At 41.3% G+C, this 19,669-nt stretch overlaps 2 protein-coding genes across 2 annotated transcripts; both read right to left on the minus strand.

Moving 5' to 3' along the window:
• Positions 1-2,298, minus strand: LOC139883771 (subtilisin-like protease SBT1.7). Its single transcript, XM_071867905.1, has one exon. It carries the CDS (start codon positions 2,296-2,298, stop codon positions 1-3), a length of 2,298 nt encoding a protein of 765 aa, XP_071724006.1.
• Positions 2,299-13,940: 11,642 nt separating this feature from the next.
• LOC139883777 (acyl-CoA-binding domain-containing protein 3-like) lies at positions 13,941-16,169 on the minus strand. The gene is made up of 4 exons (XM_071867910.1): positions 15,301-16,169; positions 14,293-14,398; positions 14,122-14,213; positions 13,941-14,001 (listed from the first exon to the last, which is right to left on the minus strand). Exons 1-4 carry the CDS (start codon positions 16,167-16,169, stop codon positions 13,941-13,943), a joined length of 1,128 nt encoding a protein of 375 aa, XP_071724011.1.
• Positions 16,170-19,669: the final 3,500 nt, after the last annotated feature.

The raw sequence follows: 19,669 nt of genomic DNA on the forward strand, positions 1-19,669 counted from the left end.
TTATGTCCAGCTGATGGCAATTGGACTTCCAACACTGTGTTTTCCATCTGACCATTTGAGACTAGCAAAGCTGGTTGTACCAGATGGCATGGAGCCAGCGGTGAAGGTGACTGTGTAGCTTTTTTTCTCACCCATGTTGCCGAAAGTCAGCGATTTGGGTTCAACCAAGATCTTGACTGATGGGATCTGTGAAGAAACGGACACCGTGTAGGTACCAGGACTACCAACATTTGTTAGAGTCCTTGTGTATTTTACCGTGCTTGAAGCACCAGCCCCACCTGATACGCTGGAAGCCGATTCCAAGGGAACTGCGAATGACGGGTAATTAAGATCTTCCACATTATACTTGGTGCTTGAGTCGCAGGAGTAGTCTCTGTTTGTGGAGCTCTTGATCTGGGCTGAGGTGTAGTTTAGAGCACAGAGGAAGCGGAGATAGTCCTCTACCGCAGCATCATAGACCAAACCGGGGTCAAGGGCTGCCATTGGATCGACATGTCCAGCTCCATAATCAAAAGGGGTTGATGAACTCCCAGTGGCAACATCTTTAATTGTTTCACCATTTTTGTACTTCGTGTAGGCTGTTGTCATGAGTGCTGATCTGATGGCCGCAGGGCTCCAATCCTGGTGAGCAGCCTTGAGGAGGGCGGCCAACCCACTTACATGTGGGCAAGACATTGACGTGCCTGAGATAATGTTGAAATTCACTTGCCTCTTATCTTTGTCCAGACCAGTTGGGCCCACAGCGCCTGTCCACCCTGCGAGGACGTTCACACCCGGTGCTATGAGGTCTGGTTTGAGAATCTGCTGATTGAGTGGATTAGGACCACGGGAACTGAATGATGCTACAACTGGTGAAGGTTGGACATCAAGCTCTGTGCCTCCCGAAGCAATGGTTGCTGTTGGAGTCGGATCTGAGGAGATATACTTCTTTATCTCAATCCCTGCTTTTTGTCCTAAAGCTGCTGACGGCAAGAGATATGCATCAGCAACTAGCTCTTCACCATAAGACGCCGTGTTGGTAAGAATCATTCCCACCCCGCCCGCATTCTTCACCACCATACTCTTTTGTGCCCTTGAGTTCCCTCCTCTGTCGCAGACCACAATTTTCCCTGCAACTTTGCTCGCAACTAAACTACCAGTAAAGCATACTTCACCACTAGAGGAGCTGCTTGCCTTACCTCCAAACACCAGCGGAACTGGACCAGATAATGACTTCCCATTGTAAAGTGACACGCCTCTGTACTTCTTGCCATTTCCAAGAGTAACGTAGGCCGGGAAATCACGGTCCAAAGTACCAGCTCCTACTGTGGTTATCCACGGAGCTATGTTAGCCACGCTCAGAGGACTAGGCCCAGAGTTCCCGGCGGAGCACGACACAAGGATTCCCTGTGCCATTGCATTGAAAGCTCCCATGGAGATGGTGTCTCTGTAGTAGTCAGTTATTCCTCCCCCAATGGACATGGATATTACGTTTACACCATCTTCGACGGCCTTGTCCATGGCTGCCATAATGTCTGATCCAAAGCATCCACTTAGCCAACACACTTTATAGATTGCCAGACGGGCTTGTGTGGCCATCCCCCGTGCAATTCCAGAAGCAAAACCAAAGAGGTTGGCCTCGGGTACGGCTGAACCAGCTGCAGTAGTAGAGGTGTGGGTCCCATGCCCATCATCATCTCGGGGTGATCTCGATTCCATGGATTCATCTATCGGTCCAAGTGCTGCTTCATACCCTTTTGAGAAGAACCTCGCGCCAATGAGTTTATTATTGCAGCTCGATGAATTGAAGGTCTTCCCTACCTCGCAGGTACCTTTCCAGGTACTGGGCACCGGGCTGAGTCCTGCGTCATCGTAGCTTTTCAGCTCAGGCCACGCGCCAGTGTCAAGCACAGCCACGATCACCTCACTTGCCAGGTTGGACTCGGGGTAGAGAGCTTCATTCTTTTCCAGTCCGAGAAACTCCGGCGTCCGGGTGGTGTGGAGTTCATATCTCGCTTCTGGCAGGACTGATAGAATTCCGGGTTGCTTCTCGAGTAACTCCGCTTCCTTGGCCGTGAGCCTCGTGGAGAAGCCGTGGAGCACACTGTTATAGGTGTACAGCATGTCTGCTCCATCCGATACCGATTTCAGCGAAGAATCATACCATTCTAAATGACCAGCAAATGTCGTGGGCATGTTGGACTTGTCCATGTGGATGATATAGGTGGATTTAGCTGGTTTTTTTGTACTTTCTGCTGCCCCATATTGGGAGAGAACTAGTAGTACTAGAGCCGCTATATGCAGAAGCCCAAGCTTCATCTTCTTCACTGAATCTGTGAGGTTGAAGCGAAGTTGTCTTTTTTGTGAAGCTTTTGCTAAAGGGCAAAGCAGAGAGAAATGAAGTGATGAAACAGCTAGCCTTTTTATCAGCGGGAGAGAACTAGAAGTGCTACGGCCACTATATGCAGAAGCCTAAGCTTCATCTTCTTCACTGAATCTGTGAGGCTCAAGCGAAGTTCTCTTTTTTGGTGGAGCTTTTGCTAAAGAAGAAGGCAGAGAGGAATGAAGTGGTGGAAAGAGGTGGTGGAGAGTAGCCTTTTTATTAGCGGCTCTCAGCTTTGGTGCTTGCTGACAATCTCTAGTGGGGCATGGCTAGTGATAGTACGTTAACAAGGTCGACCTCATTGTTTCCGATTTATGGGGTACAAAATGACTCCGAAAATAAAACAAATGAGGGCTGAGAGAAGCTATTTTCTTTATAGGTAAATCTCTTAGGGTTTGGTATTGTTTGGGAAGCAATTCAGAGACAGATGCCCACTTCTTGGTAGAATGGTTCGACAATTTGATGCTAGCACGAAGTAAAACTGAAGGATGGTATATACCCAAAAAAAAAACATAAAAACTGAAGGATGGTAACTGCTTGGAGTTATGATCGTGGAGTAGTCTTCCTGGGAATCGAAAACAAAATCAACTTTGAGCAGTAATACCCAGCATGGAGTTATGACCGTGGAGTAACCTGTATACAGGCGATACCTACTAATTTTTTCACCAACTTTTCGGCCCTTTATTTCCGCATGCGACAAAGCCGGCTATTAGAGGTCTGTTGATTGAAGAAAGTGAAGGTAAATATTTAAGATTTTAGCAAATTGGAAATTGAGAGGACATATGGAAGTTCACCTGCGCACTCATTTCTGCATCCCACCATCGCTCGCAAACAACATATTTGTCCCCAGTTCTTTGTCCGAAATCATAGTCACACCCGCAATTAGGGAGAGAATCTTGTCGTGGCCTGCACTTTGTTTTGCAGATGGGTTCGTCTTTCGTTTGAAATGGGGTTTCTTTCCTTTTACTAGTTCAATACCTGTGTAACGCTTACACGCAGGAATTCCCCATACCTCAGGCGCTCTAGGCATTCTAAAGGCGTTCATTTTCCCGTGGGTGTGGGCACACCATGTCTCCACGTCGGCTAACGACCTAGTATTTTCGCTACTCACTGTGGAAGGTTTAAAGCATCGGGCAATCCCATCCACGGGGACATCTCGAGAGGGGTTTCTTGATGCCTCTCGACAGAGACGTAAAGCCCATATCGATCACACAGTACATTGGAACCATTGGCATCATGTGATTGGACGTTAGAAAGGTATACTCAGCCTTTTCCTCTGTTTTCCCCCATGGTCAAGAGCCATAGGTTTGCTGAATTGTCAGGGAAAAGAAAATGACATGGTTAGTATGCGATTGCCGGGGGGTGGAATAAGTGAAAGATGTTGAGAATCCAAAGGTGAAATGATTCTTTCCATTAATTTAATCATACTTTCATGTGACCTATTGATTCCACGATTGTGCAACTTTAAGAAGGGGAAAAACGTTTTGACTAATGCGTGCAGAAAGAGGTTTTCTGTTTATCAATTCGTATCAGCGGACCATAACCTCTAAAGTTGACTATTCACGATCAAGTAACACATCATAACATCCGTTAAAAAGTTAACACGTTAGTTCGTATTGATATTTTCTCAACATTTCTTATTCTATTTTGTATTGAATAAATGGGTGCCTAAGGGGCAAGCCAAGATCCTTATGATTGCCTCAACTTCTTTAGTGAAAATGAACATAGTGAGTATTTCATGTATTAGTGTGTCGTAGATACCCACTTGTAAACCCCCTTGAGTCAACGCAATTGGTCGAGGTCTTGGGGGATTGTCAACTTAGGAACCCATCAAATTCTACGGTACCCATCAAATTCTACCAACCGTGTGTAGTTTTATGTCAAGGCACACTCACAAAGGCCAAACATTTCGGTTTAACCTTTTCGTGAGGCTTGTAGGATGTTTTATAGATCTCCATCATAGTCATTGGCACCTTTAAAGCCTGTCTTTGTCTTTAAATTATCCACTTTTCGGTCACTAATGAATTATTTGGTAGTCTTATACAATAGTACCCTTACTGAGATCAACAACATATTCTTGCAGGATATAAGGCACCAAATTCGTGGAATCTTTGGAAAATACTGGTGCCTATGAGGAATTGGCAACCAAAATCAACAGTTTTGTGGGGGCCAAAGGTCCAATTATTTCATCTAGAATCGGTGTTAGTGGGACGTCTGGCGGACCCTAGCATGTGGACCCGATCATGACCAAAATGGACCCATTGATAGCATCCTTTACGAGTCATCGCCCATTGCGTAATGCGGTTGCTTTCGAGCCTAAGTTGAAAAGTTGAGCACTCAACTGTTCCTTCCATCAATCAATCAATCGAAATAAGAAGCTTTTTGATATTTAGGGTGCAAATAAGAATCATTTTGGCCAGAGAATTGATTTCTGAAAAAGATATAGAATTTTTATATTTCTTTTTTCTAAATGAGTTTCTAAGTAAAAATATGCATTTGATAATGATACAAAATTTCTATTTCTGTAAAATAAATTCATCTGTAACGACACAAAATTGGCTGGTAGCTAGGAGTGGCAACAAGAAATGGTGAACGGCTGTTGGTGACAATGATTGAGCAACCGACTTATAGAAATGACAAATATTGAGAAGAGTTTTTATTTCTCATTTCTGTTTCAAAAATAAAAAAGCAAAATTTTACTTTTGATTTATATTCCAAATCTATTTATTAAATATAAATATATTCCGAAAATAAAAAAAATAAAAAAAATTATTAAACAGATTTCTTGAATAAAAATATAATAGTTATCGTGCAAGCCCTTAGCGATTGAACTGAATCTTATTCCGTATAGAAGCAAAATGTTGGGTGGATTGAGTTCTTGCTTCATTCCAAGTACTGCGCGTTCCTCTGTTGTATATGACTTCAGGGAAATAATTTAATCGCCTTTAGAAAATTGAACTCAGCTTCACACGCTTCAAGGTCGACATGGAAATCCTGTTGAACCAAATCACTTCACGCGGACCTCTAGGTCTAACAAGGATGGACGTGATCCATTCATCTGAAAACAGTGAAAAGACCTCAAGATAAACTGGAATATCGCACGCTATGATATGTATAATTCGTATATTAACTCGAGTTAACGTGTTTTCATTATAAATGAGTTATTTAGCTAATAAAATAAAAATTATTATGCTCGTATCCAATAAAAATTAAGTTGACACAAATTACAAATATAATTACTGCAACTAAAATGAATTTCCAACCCTAACAATAAAATCACAACCAAACGAAAAGTGACTAAAACACGGATCATTTGCTAGAGGAATTAAGGTGACTACTAATTATAAGAAACGTTGAAGTTCCTACTGTCTTTGCTAGTTAGGTACGGGTTACATCTTCCATGGACTGTGTATTTAAGGAGTGAATGGCAAGTTACAATCATCATTTACATATAGACTTAACTAAAAGTCTAAAAGTAAATATGAAAGCAAATGTGAGTGATGTCGATATGTGTAACTCACTGATCAAAGTATTGATTGGAGAATCCAATGCCCACTCAGAAGCGGACCAAATCATATTGCCCTTCCAATTATTTATTATTACGTTTCCAACGTGCCAATATAAAAAACTAATCGCTGTTAAAAAAGAAAAAAGATTTGTTCTGCCCCTACTTTTGCATTGTCGGCTTATTACTATAGGCACTAAATTAGATGTCTCCATTTGTTGCTTTTAGCACTCCTAATATACTTGAACAAACAAAAGTTATATTTGATTTTAAGCATGTGGTGGAATCATCACCGATTCCCACCTCGTATTAGGTGGGGCGGGCGATCTTATCTTCAGCTTTTGATTGACGAATTACCTGCTGAAGATTCTCATCAAGTCACCACCAATATCCGTCCAACACGAACCTTGGACGTCTAGGAACCACGCTAGGGTAACTTTTGGATGTATCGGGCGGTCTAGGGTCATAAACAAAACCACAATTATTAAGAGCACTCAAGAGAGAGAGAGAGAGAGAGAGAGGGGAGAGGGAAAGAGAGACGTGTCCCTAATGAAAAGACATCACACTTAGAATCTTAATGACCAATAAAGCATGACAAAGAGGCACAACCATGCCACTGTTCCCCAGCTTTGAGTGGGATGATTGGGGTGGTTAGCTGGAATTGGACCCTACCATGCCACTCATAATCAGGTCGAGTCTGCTTTCGATGACGATCGTTTAAAGTATCGACAACCATGGTCAAGCGAAGGAGTTTTATATGGAGCAAATGCGGACTCGAAGACACTATTTTCCTGACGGTGTTTGGACTCTCACGACATCCGAATAATACGATGTACTCTCGTAATAAAGAATTCTGGCTCTAATTGGGCGGATAGCTCATCGGTCGTGTCCAACAATTAATAGGGCGAAAGCAACACGAGGGCTGGGGACCTTTTTGGGTGGGAGGAGACGGGTTCCTTTTGGCATCGGCCAATGAGATTGCCACGGGTAACGAGTGGAGACGGGGGCGTCGATGGAGATTTGACTGGTTGCTTGGGCATGGAGATCGATGCTACAGGATTTCGTGGACTCCAAACGAGTGCCGTGGGACTCAGTTGCGACCGTCGATTCTTGGATTTGAACCCGGATTAGGGTAAATATCATATGGAAGGTTCGGTAGAGTCCCTTGCGTGGTATTCCATAAATCCGAAAAACTTTAGATAGAACGATGGATGACTTATCCATATGCGGGGTCGGTCATAGAAACTATCCGCTCTAAATTTGAAAGTAATTAGTACCTATAATTCTTAATGGATACCAGCACGGTTGGCAACGCCACTAGGGATAACCTTAAATATCTCTCTCTCTCTCATTTGGTAGATTTGAGACCCCACAACGATAACGCACGCAAGGTAATGCAACAAATATTGCCAAAAATTCGTTTAATGTCATGTTAAGAGAAAAGTATAATATGAATATGACTTACCTGAGTATGACAATTCTAATCAACGTATTAAATCGTTTCGATACGGACAAGAAACACCTGATAAAGCGATTCACGGGACATGATTAACACGATTATTAAACGTGCACTTGCGTCTGATATCGACATAACACAATACGTTAACCTATTTACAATGATAAGTAGGTTAAACACGTTCATTTACGATAAGTTGTATTGACATGTTTGATGCGTTAACCCATTTAGAAAGTGTTATTGAGTTGGTGTTTTTCCACGGCATATATGACTTTCGTAATCTTAAATATGTTTCTGATTTTTGCTTTGTTGTTTTTAACATGTGTATTATTTTTGTGAACTTTTAACAATAAAAAAAAGTCTTTCGGTATGAGTACTAAACGTGTTAGAACATATTTGATCAACTCATATTAGAAAAAAATTGACACTTTTAACTTAAAAGTATCAACTCGTGCTTAAATAGTTTAAGCGAGTCAATTTTCGTATGACATGATTTTTCTCATGTCTTAGATGGGTTGACCTGTTTATGCCAAACCAAAATCTTTTAAAATTGTGTGTCATATCGTGTCATGAAAATAAGTAGTGTCGATAATCGGCAACCCTAATTTTTTCTCTAAACGCCGGTGTCTCTAGCTTGTCCATTCATAACCCAGGTTAAGCCCAAACCGTTGTATCTATTATCTATCCAATGAAAGATATGACTTAGGGGACCCTCCACATTTCCTATTCAATCGTATCAAGTTGTTTGCCTTAGTGACCAGTTGCTATCTAAGAAAAGACGCTTGAAAAGTTAAAATTTTGTCAAACAATTTGGTATATATTAATGAATTAGATAGATGAAACAATTATATGAATGAGATTTAAGAATCTTTGATGCACTAAACTCTTCATCCGAGTTTTTGGGTAAAATCTTGTTGTTGAGTTCTTATATGTAAGGATGCAAATACAGATAAGAACTCTTTGAGAATACAATGGCTTTTAGCATACAATGTGCCATGACTAAGATAACAAATTGAATTTGACGACATCTTGAAATACTATTATAGCCTTGTCTTTGCCCATGCATGATTGAATTTTTAAAAACCCTCAAAGGTAAAGCTCTCACATATCATCTTGCCTGCGTAGTTTCACAGATCCTATTTACATGTAATCTCATTCACAAATTGGGTTAAAAACTTTCCAATTCGACAATCTAACAATATCTTGGAAATGCTTGCATAGAAGTTAGAAGTCAAGTTTAACTCGTTGCCTCCCTGCCCATCGAAATCTCTCTCTCTCTCTCTCTCTCCTCAAGTCAAAACATCTCTTCGAGAACGAAAAGGCTGTCATCTCACAATACTTTCCCAAACCTATGAAGTACTGCTACTAGCAGTTCTTCACGTAACATGTTCGCGTCCGTGATTGGATTCAGACAGAATCACTGGCTAATAATTGAACGAAGATAGGCACAAATCAATCGTCAATCAGTGACAAGATCTCCGGCGGAATTCAAGGATCTGTTCGTGCACTAATTTTGATGGTGAGAAGCCACCATCCTAGTCCCACAGGCGTTGAATTTAAGGACTACCCTCCGACTTATGGTCCTCACCTTCCTCATAGTCACGACGTGCCGACAAGCACCGAGTTCATTAGAAAAGATCAAAACTTCAATTGATCTTTCTGCAATAATTTAGGAAATCTGTTTGACGGGTACAAGCCATGGTGACCTCTCCCTATCAGGTTTATGGGTTTCAACATTTTACAACCGCTCTTCATTAAGTGATCATCACGAGTCGCGTCATGAGTTAATTGATGGTGAAATATTCGAACCACTAAAAGTTAAGAGGCACTTGTGTAGCAATTTTATAAAAATGACGTCGTATTTTTTGTGTGTTTGATAAAAATTTCTTCTCTAAATTTTAGTTCTTCAGCTATGGTGTGTAAAATCTTCCTTCAGGAAGCTTAATTCCATCGTTAGCCATTCTTCTGTATGATTACATATATTTTTGTTGTCGTAAATGTGTTGGTCGTCGCATGTACATCACTTTTGAACTGAACATGATGATGGACCAAAGCCAATCAATAATTAGGCGAAACCTAATTTCAAAAAGCGAGAAGAGAAGTGGGGTTTGCTTAAGTGTTACTTGGTACAAGGTCAAGGTTCAATCTCACTTCGACCATATGGGGATCAAACATGAGCTTACCGTGTTCTGAAGCGAGGGACTTGATCCAGGAACCGTGGAATCTAGCCGAATGCCCGCACAACCGTATCATCGGAAAGGAAAAACCTCATCCAGCTGCATGAGGTCGGCTTAGTCATTAACTGATATATGGCACACGGCACGGGGTCGAATGGACCAAGAGCACATGTTTAGCACTTGGTAAACATTGGTTAGCCAAATAAAATATTCATTAGAGGGCTTTTCCTCTGGGAAAGGCTTATTAATACTGTTATAACCTGCTAAGGCCCAATTTTGATAGATTCGTAGGCCATGAAAGTACTTCATTTGAGCCTTATGAATTGGCCATAAAAAGGTCCTGCTCTACTTGAAACTTTCACTCAAAAGAAACTTAAATTATTTTAAGTGCCACAGTCGCTTGATCTTATCTCTGCAATGTATTGCCTTTCGCCTCTACCTAAACTGGCACATCATCGACAGGGCCATGTGTTGTGGCGTGACTGTGGTAACAGTTCACGGAGTTTCACGACATATGGAAATCTTAAAGCTCTAGAATAATTGAGAAAGAACATCTGTAATGGTGTTTGTTTTCTTTGCGATTGAAACCTTTAAAACTTTTCCAACTTTCAAGAGGTGAAAGTCTCTCGTAAGAGCTTATCCATGTGAACTGATCTTATTTACATTTAGTCACTTTCACATGTTTGACTTACAAACTTTTGAGTTAGATAATCTAACGACATCTATGAAATGCTTTCTTGAGGTCATGTTCATGTTATGATACACGTGTAAGTAAGTTATGTTAAAGAAGTCTCACACCAAAAAATTGATGTGGTGTTGAGCAGTCAATATATCTTACTTGGCACATAACTCATCCACTTAAGTTTTTGAATGAATATGGATTCAACTAGATATATTAATGGGTTCGGATTTGAGTTATCTCTTAACGATCTCTCTAGGTGAAAGGTATTGGACTTCTATCGCACGCTCCTAACAAATGATATCAAAGCCTGTGATTGCGGTTTGAATTGTGATAGAAAAATCTTACATCGGAGAATTGATATATTGTTGAGCAGTTAATATATCATAATTAGCCTATAACTCATTGGTTTAAACTTAAACATTACACCCTCCTTGCCTTATATAGGCAATAAGAGGTTATAAGGACACACACAGGGACCTAGCTCAAGCTGAATGTAAGTCTAATTGAATATGTTAAGGAGCTCAAACTTAAACTCGCTCTTGACGATCTCCTTAGGTGAAAGTATTAGACTTCTGCCGTGCGCCCCTAACAATTCATAGCATCGTCTCATCATTAGGGCTGTACAAAGTAGCCTGCTAGCCTGCGACTGGGACCAACCCAGACGGATTTGGACATGACATCATAACGATCCCCAGCGCACTATGCACCTACAACACACGAGTCTGACATTTCCTCTCGTTTAAGATCCAATTTACTTCAAAAGTGAGGCAAGAAGTAAAGGGTAATTGACATAAAACTTTTATGATAGTTGAAATGACGTAGCCTATCACCGGAGTGTTCTTCCTAGGCTTTTAGATGTCATGAAGAAGATTACACATTAAACAAAATGGTTTTGCCTCGCGATTAGATGAATGCTCTAATTAAACTCTTAACCGTATGTTTGCAAGGATTCCGGATGGGTGAGGAAAATAAACGTAAGGGAAGGGATAAAAGATTTCTCAGATGCTGTCTAGAAAGGGTAAGAAATGGAGGTGAAGTGTAGAATTTGACTACGTCCAATTCGAAAACATAAGAACAATCTGAGTTGAAAAACATCTGAGGTAAAAGACCATTTTTGTGCTTCTCAGTATAATGTTCTGATAAAGAGAAGAATAGAGGGGTAGCTTGGGAATTTTATAAAAGGCAAATGTGAATCTGTAACTTGGTGATGATTTTCCAATGAACTATAAGCAGTGATCTCAAATTGATCGTACACCTCCCTGGCTCGAAGGCTCCGAGCAATGGACGGCCAAAGTCCAGTTTTTAAAAGCCGACTTCGAATAGTCTAATCAAATAGGACCGACCGATGCCGTCACCAAACATGAATTGTAAGAAATGACAAGTTGCAGGAATGTTTCTGGATGATGTCTCCATGCAAGCGCCAGCCAGGACTCTCTTGTCGCGATTATCCATAAATGCACGAGAGTCAACGTGGTCGCTTTTCATTGGGCCAAACAAGATGTTTTGTGGGGCACTTCCAAGAGGGGACTTCGGCAATTTGAAAAATGCTCATGAGGATGTTAAAACAAAGAAGAGAGCATACAAAGAGCAGCTAAGAATGGTTGCCCCAAAACCAATCCAAGAGATGGTCAAAATCTTGCCACGACCAAGTTTCTGTAGTTTAGCTGGCGTTATCACGAATTTAGGAGGGGCGTCGCTAAAGGACATTTATCACTGGACAAAACAAGGAAGACCAACATCCCAAGATTAACAAGGAGAATTACTAATAAAACAAGGTTTCGGTCAACAAACATTAGAAAAAACATCACATCATTTTAGCCGTAGATGGCAAGTCGAATATCCAATGGAGAAAAAAAATAGATAGTCATAAGAAATCGAATGTGGGGTTATTGGCCCGATACAAGACTTTGATAAGGAACTGCGTCAAAAAAATGAATTTTCATATGACGGGATACGATGGATCAATCCCTCAAGGAAAATCCTTAATCCTATATTTATGCAGCTAGTGTCTCCTGCAACTTTATTCACGATGAGGCAATAATTGAAGATTCTTTCACCCAGTACAAAATTGAACTTTCTCAAAAATTTAAGGCAACCTCGAAAGCAAATTTATGAAGCCGCATAGCAGCTGGGGAACCCCAAACGAAACGTAAGAATGTGTCCCTTAAAATCCTCTAAGATATACAGAACAAAGCTTCGAGAACACGGAAGAAAAAGCGTAAGGGGCACTCACAAGCTCATATAAGCAAATTCAAGGTGTGATTCGATTCACCAAAAGGATTGCCATCTGGCACAAATCCAATGGGTATTCTTTCACGTAACACCAGTATGCACTCACAATGTTCCAAAGTCAAAGTTCAAAAAGATGAGAAAGAAAGTTAAAGAGGGAAAATCTAGCAGAAAACACCACCTAATAAAGGCAGAAAAGATTGTATAGTGTAGTTATAAGGAAATGTAGAATGTGTTCCTGAAGATACGGAGAAATGAGAAACGGTTCATCGGTGGCACAAGCAAAATGGTTGGTAATATGGGTTACTTAGGGATATAAAACAGACTTCTCGAGTAAGTAACTAGTATCTTTCTAATTTTGGACCAAGACCAACTCGATGCTGCGGAGATATTTAATATGACCGATTGCACAAGCAGAACAATAGTCCGTCCGATGAGATTCCAGAAGGACGAACCTTTTCATTTTTAAGGTAAAGTGAAATCATATTCTCTTCACCATTTAGAGAATTCAGAACACCGGCAAGCTGTAAGCAGAAAGTAAGTGCATACAGTTTCCCCAGCATAGAAGCCTTTTTAAGGACCGTTTTACTCAGACTCCATATCTATGTACATACCCATATACATGCTTATGTGCCACACGCGCAGCTCCTTGAACACAATCATGGACGTCGACTAGACAAACAATGGATAATATTAACAGAAGGAGAACCTCAAACTGTGGCTGCCGATCTATATAACTCCCAGCAGATCCAGTTCCTCCACAGTCAAGAGGACTTAAACAATGTAATGCCAATCTCTCCTCAACCTGAGGATATTCAAACAACAAATTGAAAAAAGGAAAAGGTTATGTCAATGTTTTAAATTCTTCAACATGAAGAGATTGTTTCGACAAAAAAATAAGACCACCAAAGGATTGGTAGAGATTGATTATATGCACAAACAGAGTGAAAATACCAGCATTTGCAATTCTTTTGCCTTCAAAACTAATAAAATGAGGTCAATCTCTCATGGCAGGTTGTTCAAGAGTTTTCACTAAAAAGAGTCAACATGGGAAGATCAAATGGTGCTTCCCTGATACTGCAGGCGAATCCTAAACTAGATGATAAAAAGAGAGAACACAGATTTCCTAGACTTCTAAGGCTTTCAATTAGATGCTTTTGGCTGTCTATTTGTAGATATATGGTTGCTGTCATTACTGTTACATCTCAAAATATCAATCAAGCTCTCCCCAAAGCATGACAGGTGACAAAAGATCCCTATAAACATCATGAGCTTGACATTAGAAGCGATGATAAAACTGGACGGACTTGCAAAGAAAGGAAAATTTGAATATTGGTAAACATTTAGTCCATCTAAAATGACTCTTCTCCAGTCTTCTCAGAAACAAAACATTGAAAAAAACAAAAATACTAACTATACATCTCCTTAAACTCAAACCATTAAGTATTATTCAATTATCCTTTAAATATTGTATGATCAGAGGAAAAATTTGCCACAACAAAGTGCATGTATCAGCAACCATACCCTGTTCACTGATTTTCATCCTTACTCATATCAGTTTGACCAGTAAGAGATTCCATTGATGGTTTCCTGCAAGAAAGATGATCATTTGGGAGACAATCAACTTGTGAACATAGTAGAATGGACCAGACTTGAACTTGAAGGTCTAAGTAGTGATTCTAGTTATAGCACTGCGTAGTCATATACTACCTTAAATTAGTGTACTCAAGTTGATCACATGAACCGGTGCTTAAGTTACAATCCTGAGCTTTAGGCATTGCAACATCCGATTTGTTCTCATCCTGCAAGGGTCAGCACAAGTATATAGTTGACATTTGACAAAGAGCGGCAACAAAGTTTACCCCCACAAAAGAAACTTACAGCAGTTTTTGTCACTTCCCAATCTGGAGTATTTTCAGCTAGAAGAGAAATGTACTGCTCCATTGCCACATCTGGGCTCATGTTCCCTAGCCTTTGCCAAGCATTCCTTGCACAACGTAAGCACTTCCCTCCATCACTCACACATAGCAGCTGTCAACCCTGTTATAAACCTAGCAATCAAACTATACCGTGTAACTCGGCACAGCGCAAGCCCTAAGTTTCGAGCATGTTTGCTTTCTTGGTTTCAGTTTGAAAGGTTTCCTCTGGAACATTGAGTAACACAGCTCCTCCTAGTGCAGGCGCATTGAAGGGACTCAATCTTTCTAGTTGATCAATTATTATTCAGTATGCTTACCATCTAAGTTATCAATAATTATCTTCTTATTCAACAATGACCAGTTCCAAACTTAAGTAAGTGGCTCTAACCAGACACCCACACAATGTGGCTGAGAGCCAGAGAACTGGAAATGCCCTCATTGTCATCTGGGTTTCACCAGTCCAAAATGACAGGTAGAAGCACATCTATTTTGATTTGGAGACCAGAAAAAAAAATGTTTGGATCAACAACAAGAATCTTAGATCTGCAAATCACAGCCTTGTACCCTTGGTCAACAAGGCTTCTACTAAGACAGTTTAATGAAATTATGTAGCTTTCGGGCAAAACAAGCAGAGGAATAGCATCATCCGCTGCACTCGACAAGGAAAGATCTAAATCATTAATTACTTCTCCCATCCGTTATTTCAAAAGGCTAATCGACAACCCCTTGCGTCCTTCTTTCCTCAACATTATCAAAAGTTTCATTTTTCTTTTTTTTCCAATTAGATGCTTTCGACTCATTCTCTGCTTCGAGATTCAACAGTCAAATCCTTTTCTTCGATTCTAATTGCGCCCTCAAGTGCAAAACAAAGGACACCTCGATCGTTCGATTACGAGAGCCGCTCACAAAAATACAAAACAGATCACCACGAACAAAAAGCAAAGAGATAGCGCAGGAGTTATGGTGGTACCACTTAGCACGGGCAGAGACCATGAGGGCCATAGGCTGCGTTTCGTGGCAAGGCCCTTCGGTGGCCACTTTGTGGAGGCCATAGAGCTGCATTCTCACGTCGCTGCCGATGCTCTCCAGCCGATCATCCGTATTCGCAGGGTCGACATATCTTGCCGCCGCGGCAAATTTCTTCTCCAACTCACTCTTCTCGATGCCCTCCCAGCCGTCGTCGTCGTCGTCGTCGTCGCCGTCGCCGTCGCCGTCGCCGTCGCCGGCATCATCACCGCCCACCCTCAAAACCTCTTTTTTTTCATCAATTCGCTCTTGTTCGTGCTCTGACTGCTCTGCTCGCGCTGCCTCCGCACTTTTAGGCACACGAGGCTGCGGCTCCTCGTCTTTTCCTCCAAGCGAAGGACGGTCGTCGTCTTCCCCGGCCCCACCGGAACGACATTCGCTCTCTTTCTCCACGACTAACTCCGACGCACCAACACTCTCCTCCTCCGCCTTCGGCTCAACCGGCAATTCAACAGCCACCGGCGGCCCCTCCGCCGCCTCGTCGCGCTCCGTCGCAACTTCCTCCTCGCCGCATCGCGCCGGCTCAACAACTTCCACCTCAGAACCGACCTCGTCTCCAAACCGATCGACCTTACCCGCCGCGGCTCCCCGCACGAACTCGACTCCCCTCTCGCTCTCGGGCCCCCGGGAGCTCAGCCGCGCCCCGAGCTCGGCGCCTCCCGGCGCGGGGGCGCGATCGGCGAGCTCGCCCGGCTCGCCGTCGAGATCGCGGACGTCGTCGCCGGCCATGGCCACCGACACGAGCTTGGCGACGACGAAGGAGAGGAGGACGGCGAGGACGGCGGTGGCGAGCAGCTCGTGAACCCACTCCATGATCAGAAAGAAGGACGGAGAAGGCAGGGTGGGGGAAGGGGACTGAAAAGCTGGTCACGGGACTGCGTGCGGTAGGCGGAGAGGAAGAAAAAGAAACGACTTTCCGAAAGCTGAAGGAGAAAGAGAGAAGTAAGAGAGAGAGAGAGAGAGGAATTATGAAGAAAGAGAGAAGAGAGAGAAAGGGAGAGGGAGAGGGAGAGGGGTAAAGGGAGGGAGGAGAGGGATATTTGCAGAGCAGAGGAAGGTATATTCTTTTGCAAATTTATCTCCCCGCTTTCCCAACCCCTGGAGCTTCTTTCTCTCTCTCTCTCTCTCTCTAGGAATGATGCTAACTGCTAACTGATCTCATGAACATACTGTTCAGCCTGAGGAACAAGCTTTGGTCGGATTTTTTTTTTTCCCTTCCAATTCAAATTTTCGAAATGATCTTATTGGAAAAGTTTCGATATCTAGACATTTGAATGATAGAATGATATTCTTTTCATAACAATGTTTCCTTCATATCGATCGTGATAAGTGCATCTGAAATCAAGCTTCATTCGTTTTGCGAAGAATTAATTGATTTGAAAAATATTATTTTAAAAATGATCGCTTGTATTACTTATAAAAATGAATGATTAAAAAATATTTTCATCGTCCATGGAAATATTTAGAAATGAATTGTAGTCAACAATAAAAAATATCAATTAACTAATAATTTCTAGCAATTTTTTTATTATAATTTTTTTTAAATCATTCTTTTTTCATGAAATAAATTAAATCTAAGCATGCTAACCATTGCTTCAAGATAGATCTGATTATAAAATTAGTGGCCTGCAAACTCGGCAAGCCAAGCGTAAGCGACGAGGGCTTGAAGGTTTTTTGAACAAGCTTGGGCGATGGCATCTAATGAGAAATCTCAATCTCGAGATGTTTATGTAAGAATTTTATGACAAGCGCAACTAGTGTGGACCAACTTTTAGGCTTAGGTTTAAGGTTCGGCCTAACCTGACATCAACTAACCAATGATCACCTCACTCCGAAGCACTCGTTAACAATATCCCATTTAAAAAATAGATTCTTTCATATTAAATTTTCTCAATAAGTATCTCAAAAATACTCATTAACATCATCTTTGCTTAAGGTGATTGATTCTAAGTTGCTAAGTTTCAAATCAAGGGCCTAAAATCTACCTTGTCATAGCCAATTCCTAGTTTTCAGAATCAAGAAACTAATAAGTCAATCTCGAAACCGACTTAAAATCGAATTAGCCATTTCTAGGATGGACCCAGGAATCAATCTACCTTCTTTTTTCTGTTTCATTCTTTTATTTGATATAAGACGCCATATTGGCCTGCTTAGTTGGAATGTTCAATCTTATTATTTTTACAAAAGTTCTTAATAAGAAAAGTTGTAGAGTTTGGGTTTGACCAGGTTTAAAATCAATCCTACCTGAGAATCAGCTTGGAAAGTGGTTGAAGGCCAAGAATTTGAGAGCTAAACTAATCGAGGCGGATTCCCAAATTTTTTACCCAAGAATTGAACTAGTTCTCATGTGAATGGGTTTGGAATTGAATTTGAATTGGCGTTGTTGCTCACCCCTAATCTTTGCTAATATAGTATAGAGCCTAAATTGACTCCAATATTATATATAATTTATTTATGGTCCACTGCATCGGAAAAGGAGTGTATTACTAATTTATTCATTTCATTGCCGTAACATCACTATTTTTCTCGTTAATAAGTGCATTAAGGCGGTGAGTATGGTAGAGGGAAAGACTTTGATTTCCCATAGTGTTATTAATATGAACGTACAACAACAAAAAAAGTCAGAATATTGATGATTGTAATCTTTTTATAAGGTAAACTGATTACTTATCACGCGTTGACAAAAAGATTCGGTTGACCATTCGTGTTATTTTACTATGGTAGCATTGCTTGTCCGTGTTGGTCGGTATTATTATCATAACATTTTTTTAGATGAGTGGAATATGTTTCTTATTGTAAATGGAGGAAAAGGTACCACTTCGTATTGTCGAACATAAAATTAAAATGTTTTACACAAATATTGATTGTGTCTCCACATCTTTTTGAAAATCATCATAATTCTTTAAGGTGCGTTTGGAAGATGTCGAGTAGAGAAAACACTATCTTTTTAATCGCGCTTTTCACGTTTCTTGCACAAATTCTAAATCGTTGATTATATTTGACCTAAATTTTCATTCCCCTATTTTTCCCGATTTCCCAAAAGGCTTTACCTAACCAAATCCTCGGCAAATTTCCATTTTTTTTTTTTAAATTTCCTTATCAAATTCCCCTTTTTCGTTTGGAAAAAAATGAAGGGGGACGAGAGGCGGAGACCCGGCAACAGCTGGCAACGCCGGCCGAGTAAAAAAGGGTGACGGCGTACGAAAAGCGCACGAGCCCCTCTTCACCGCCGTTCGCTTTTTCGCTTTACCGCAGCCAACCGTGATCGAGGCATTCGAGTGAACTTCCCCCCCAGCCACTCGCTTTCCCGGGACGCTCGATTGGCCGAGGGACCCCGCCTCTTCATCATGACCTTCTTCCCCGAGCCGGCCGGCCGGATCGTTCCTTTTTCTTTTCTTGCTTCGCGTTCGGCGAGATTCAATCCGACAGCGCCAACGCATTAGATGGCCCATGTCCTACCACCGTCGATACATGCCGGCGCACCATCTCATATATTTTTGTAAACCCTTTCAAAGTAGGGACGTCAATGGGCTGATTCGGACCGGGTTCTCCCCGAAATCCAAACCGAACAAGACGGGGTCGACGTTATGTCTGATCCGAAACATGACCCCGGGTTGTAATTAAAAGGAAAAAACCGATTCGGGTCTTTCTGTTTTTTCCCATTGCCCCTTTTTTTATTGGGTAGAGGTTTGTGTGAAGATTGACCCAATCGAGGTGCCTTTGCGGGTCTGTTGGAATTTGTTACTAAATGAGATGGATCTTGCTTCTTAATAAGGCCAACCAGTTATAGATGTTTGGACAAACTTGGCAACACCCTCCTCACAAGAAAGTCTAACGAATACAAATGATGTGATTAATATGATTGCATATCAAATCCTTGCTTTCTACGAAAATTCCTTCCTTAGACCACTTAGTTAAGCTTCCGCAAAGGAAGGAATGCATACCAAAACAAAGTTGGTCAATTTTCTAAGTTCCGCACTTTTTCCCTCCGTTTTTTATGCGAGCATCTCCTACCATCTTAAAAGGACCTTATTATTCATTGCTGGTCCCCACTATTGATTTAAGATTATTTATTACATTCTTCTTCTTCTTCTTCTTTTTATTTGGGGCATGGAATGTTTGTTGGGATCATTGTGACCATTACCGTGCAACTCAACCAGCAAAGACACCAACCAAAAAGGAAAAAAAAAACCCCGGCAAAGACAAAAACCCTTGCCCATCTCAAACAATTTTTTGTCACCCTAGCCGCTTCTTCCACATCTATTATATTTCAATGTTTCCTTCGTATTTGTCTTCTTTTGAACTCATTCTTC

The sequence above is a fragment of the Rutidosis leptorrhynchoides genome, unplaced genomic scaffold (genome assembly GCF_046630445.1).
Source record: "Rutidosis leptorrhynchoides isolate AG116_Rl617_1_P2 unplaced genomic scaffold, CSIRO_AGI_Rlap_v1 contig449, whole genome shotgun sequence".
Classification (NCBI taxonomy): Eukaryota; Viridiplantae; Streptophyta; class Magnoliopsida; order Asterales; family Asteraceae; genus Rutidosis; species Rutidosis leptorrhynchoides.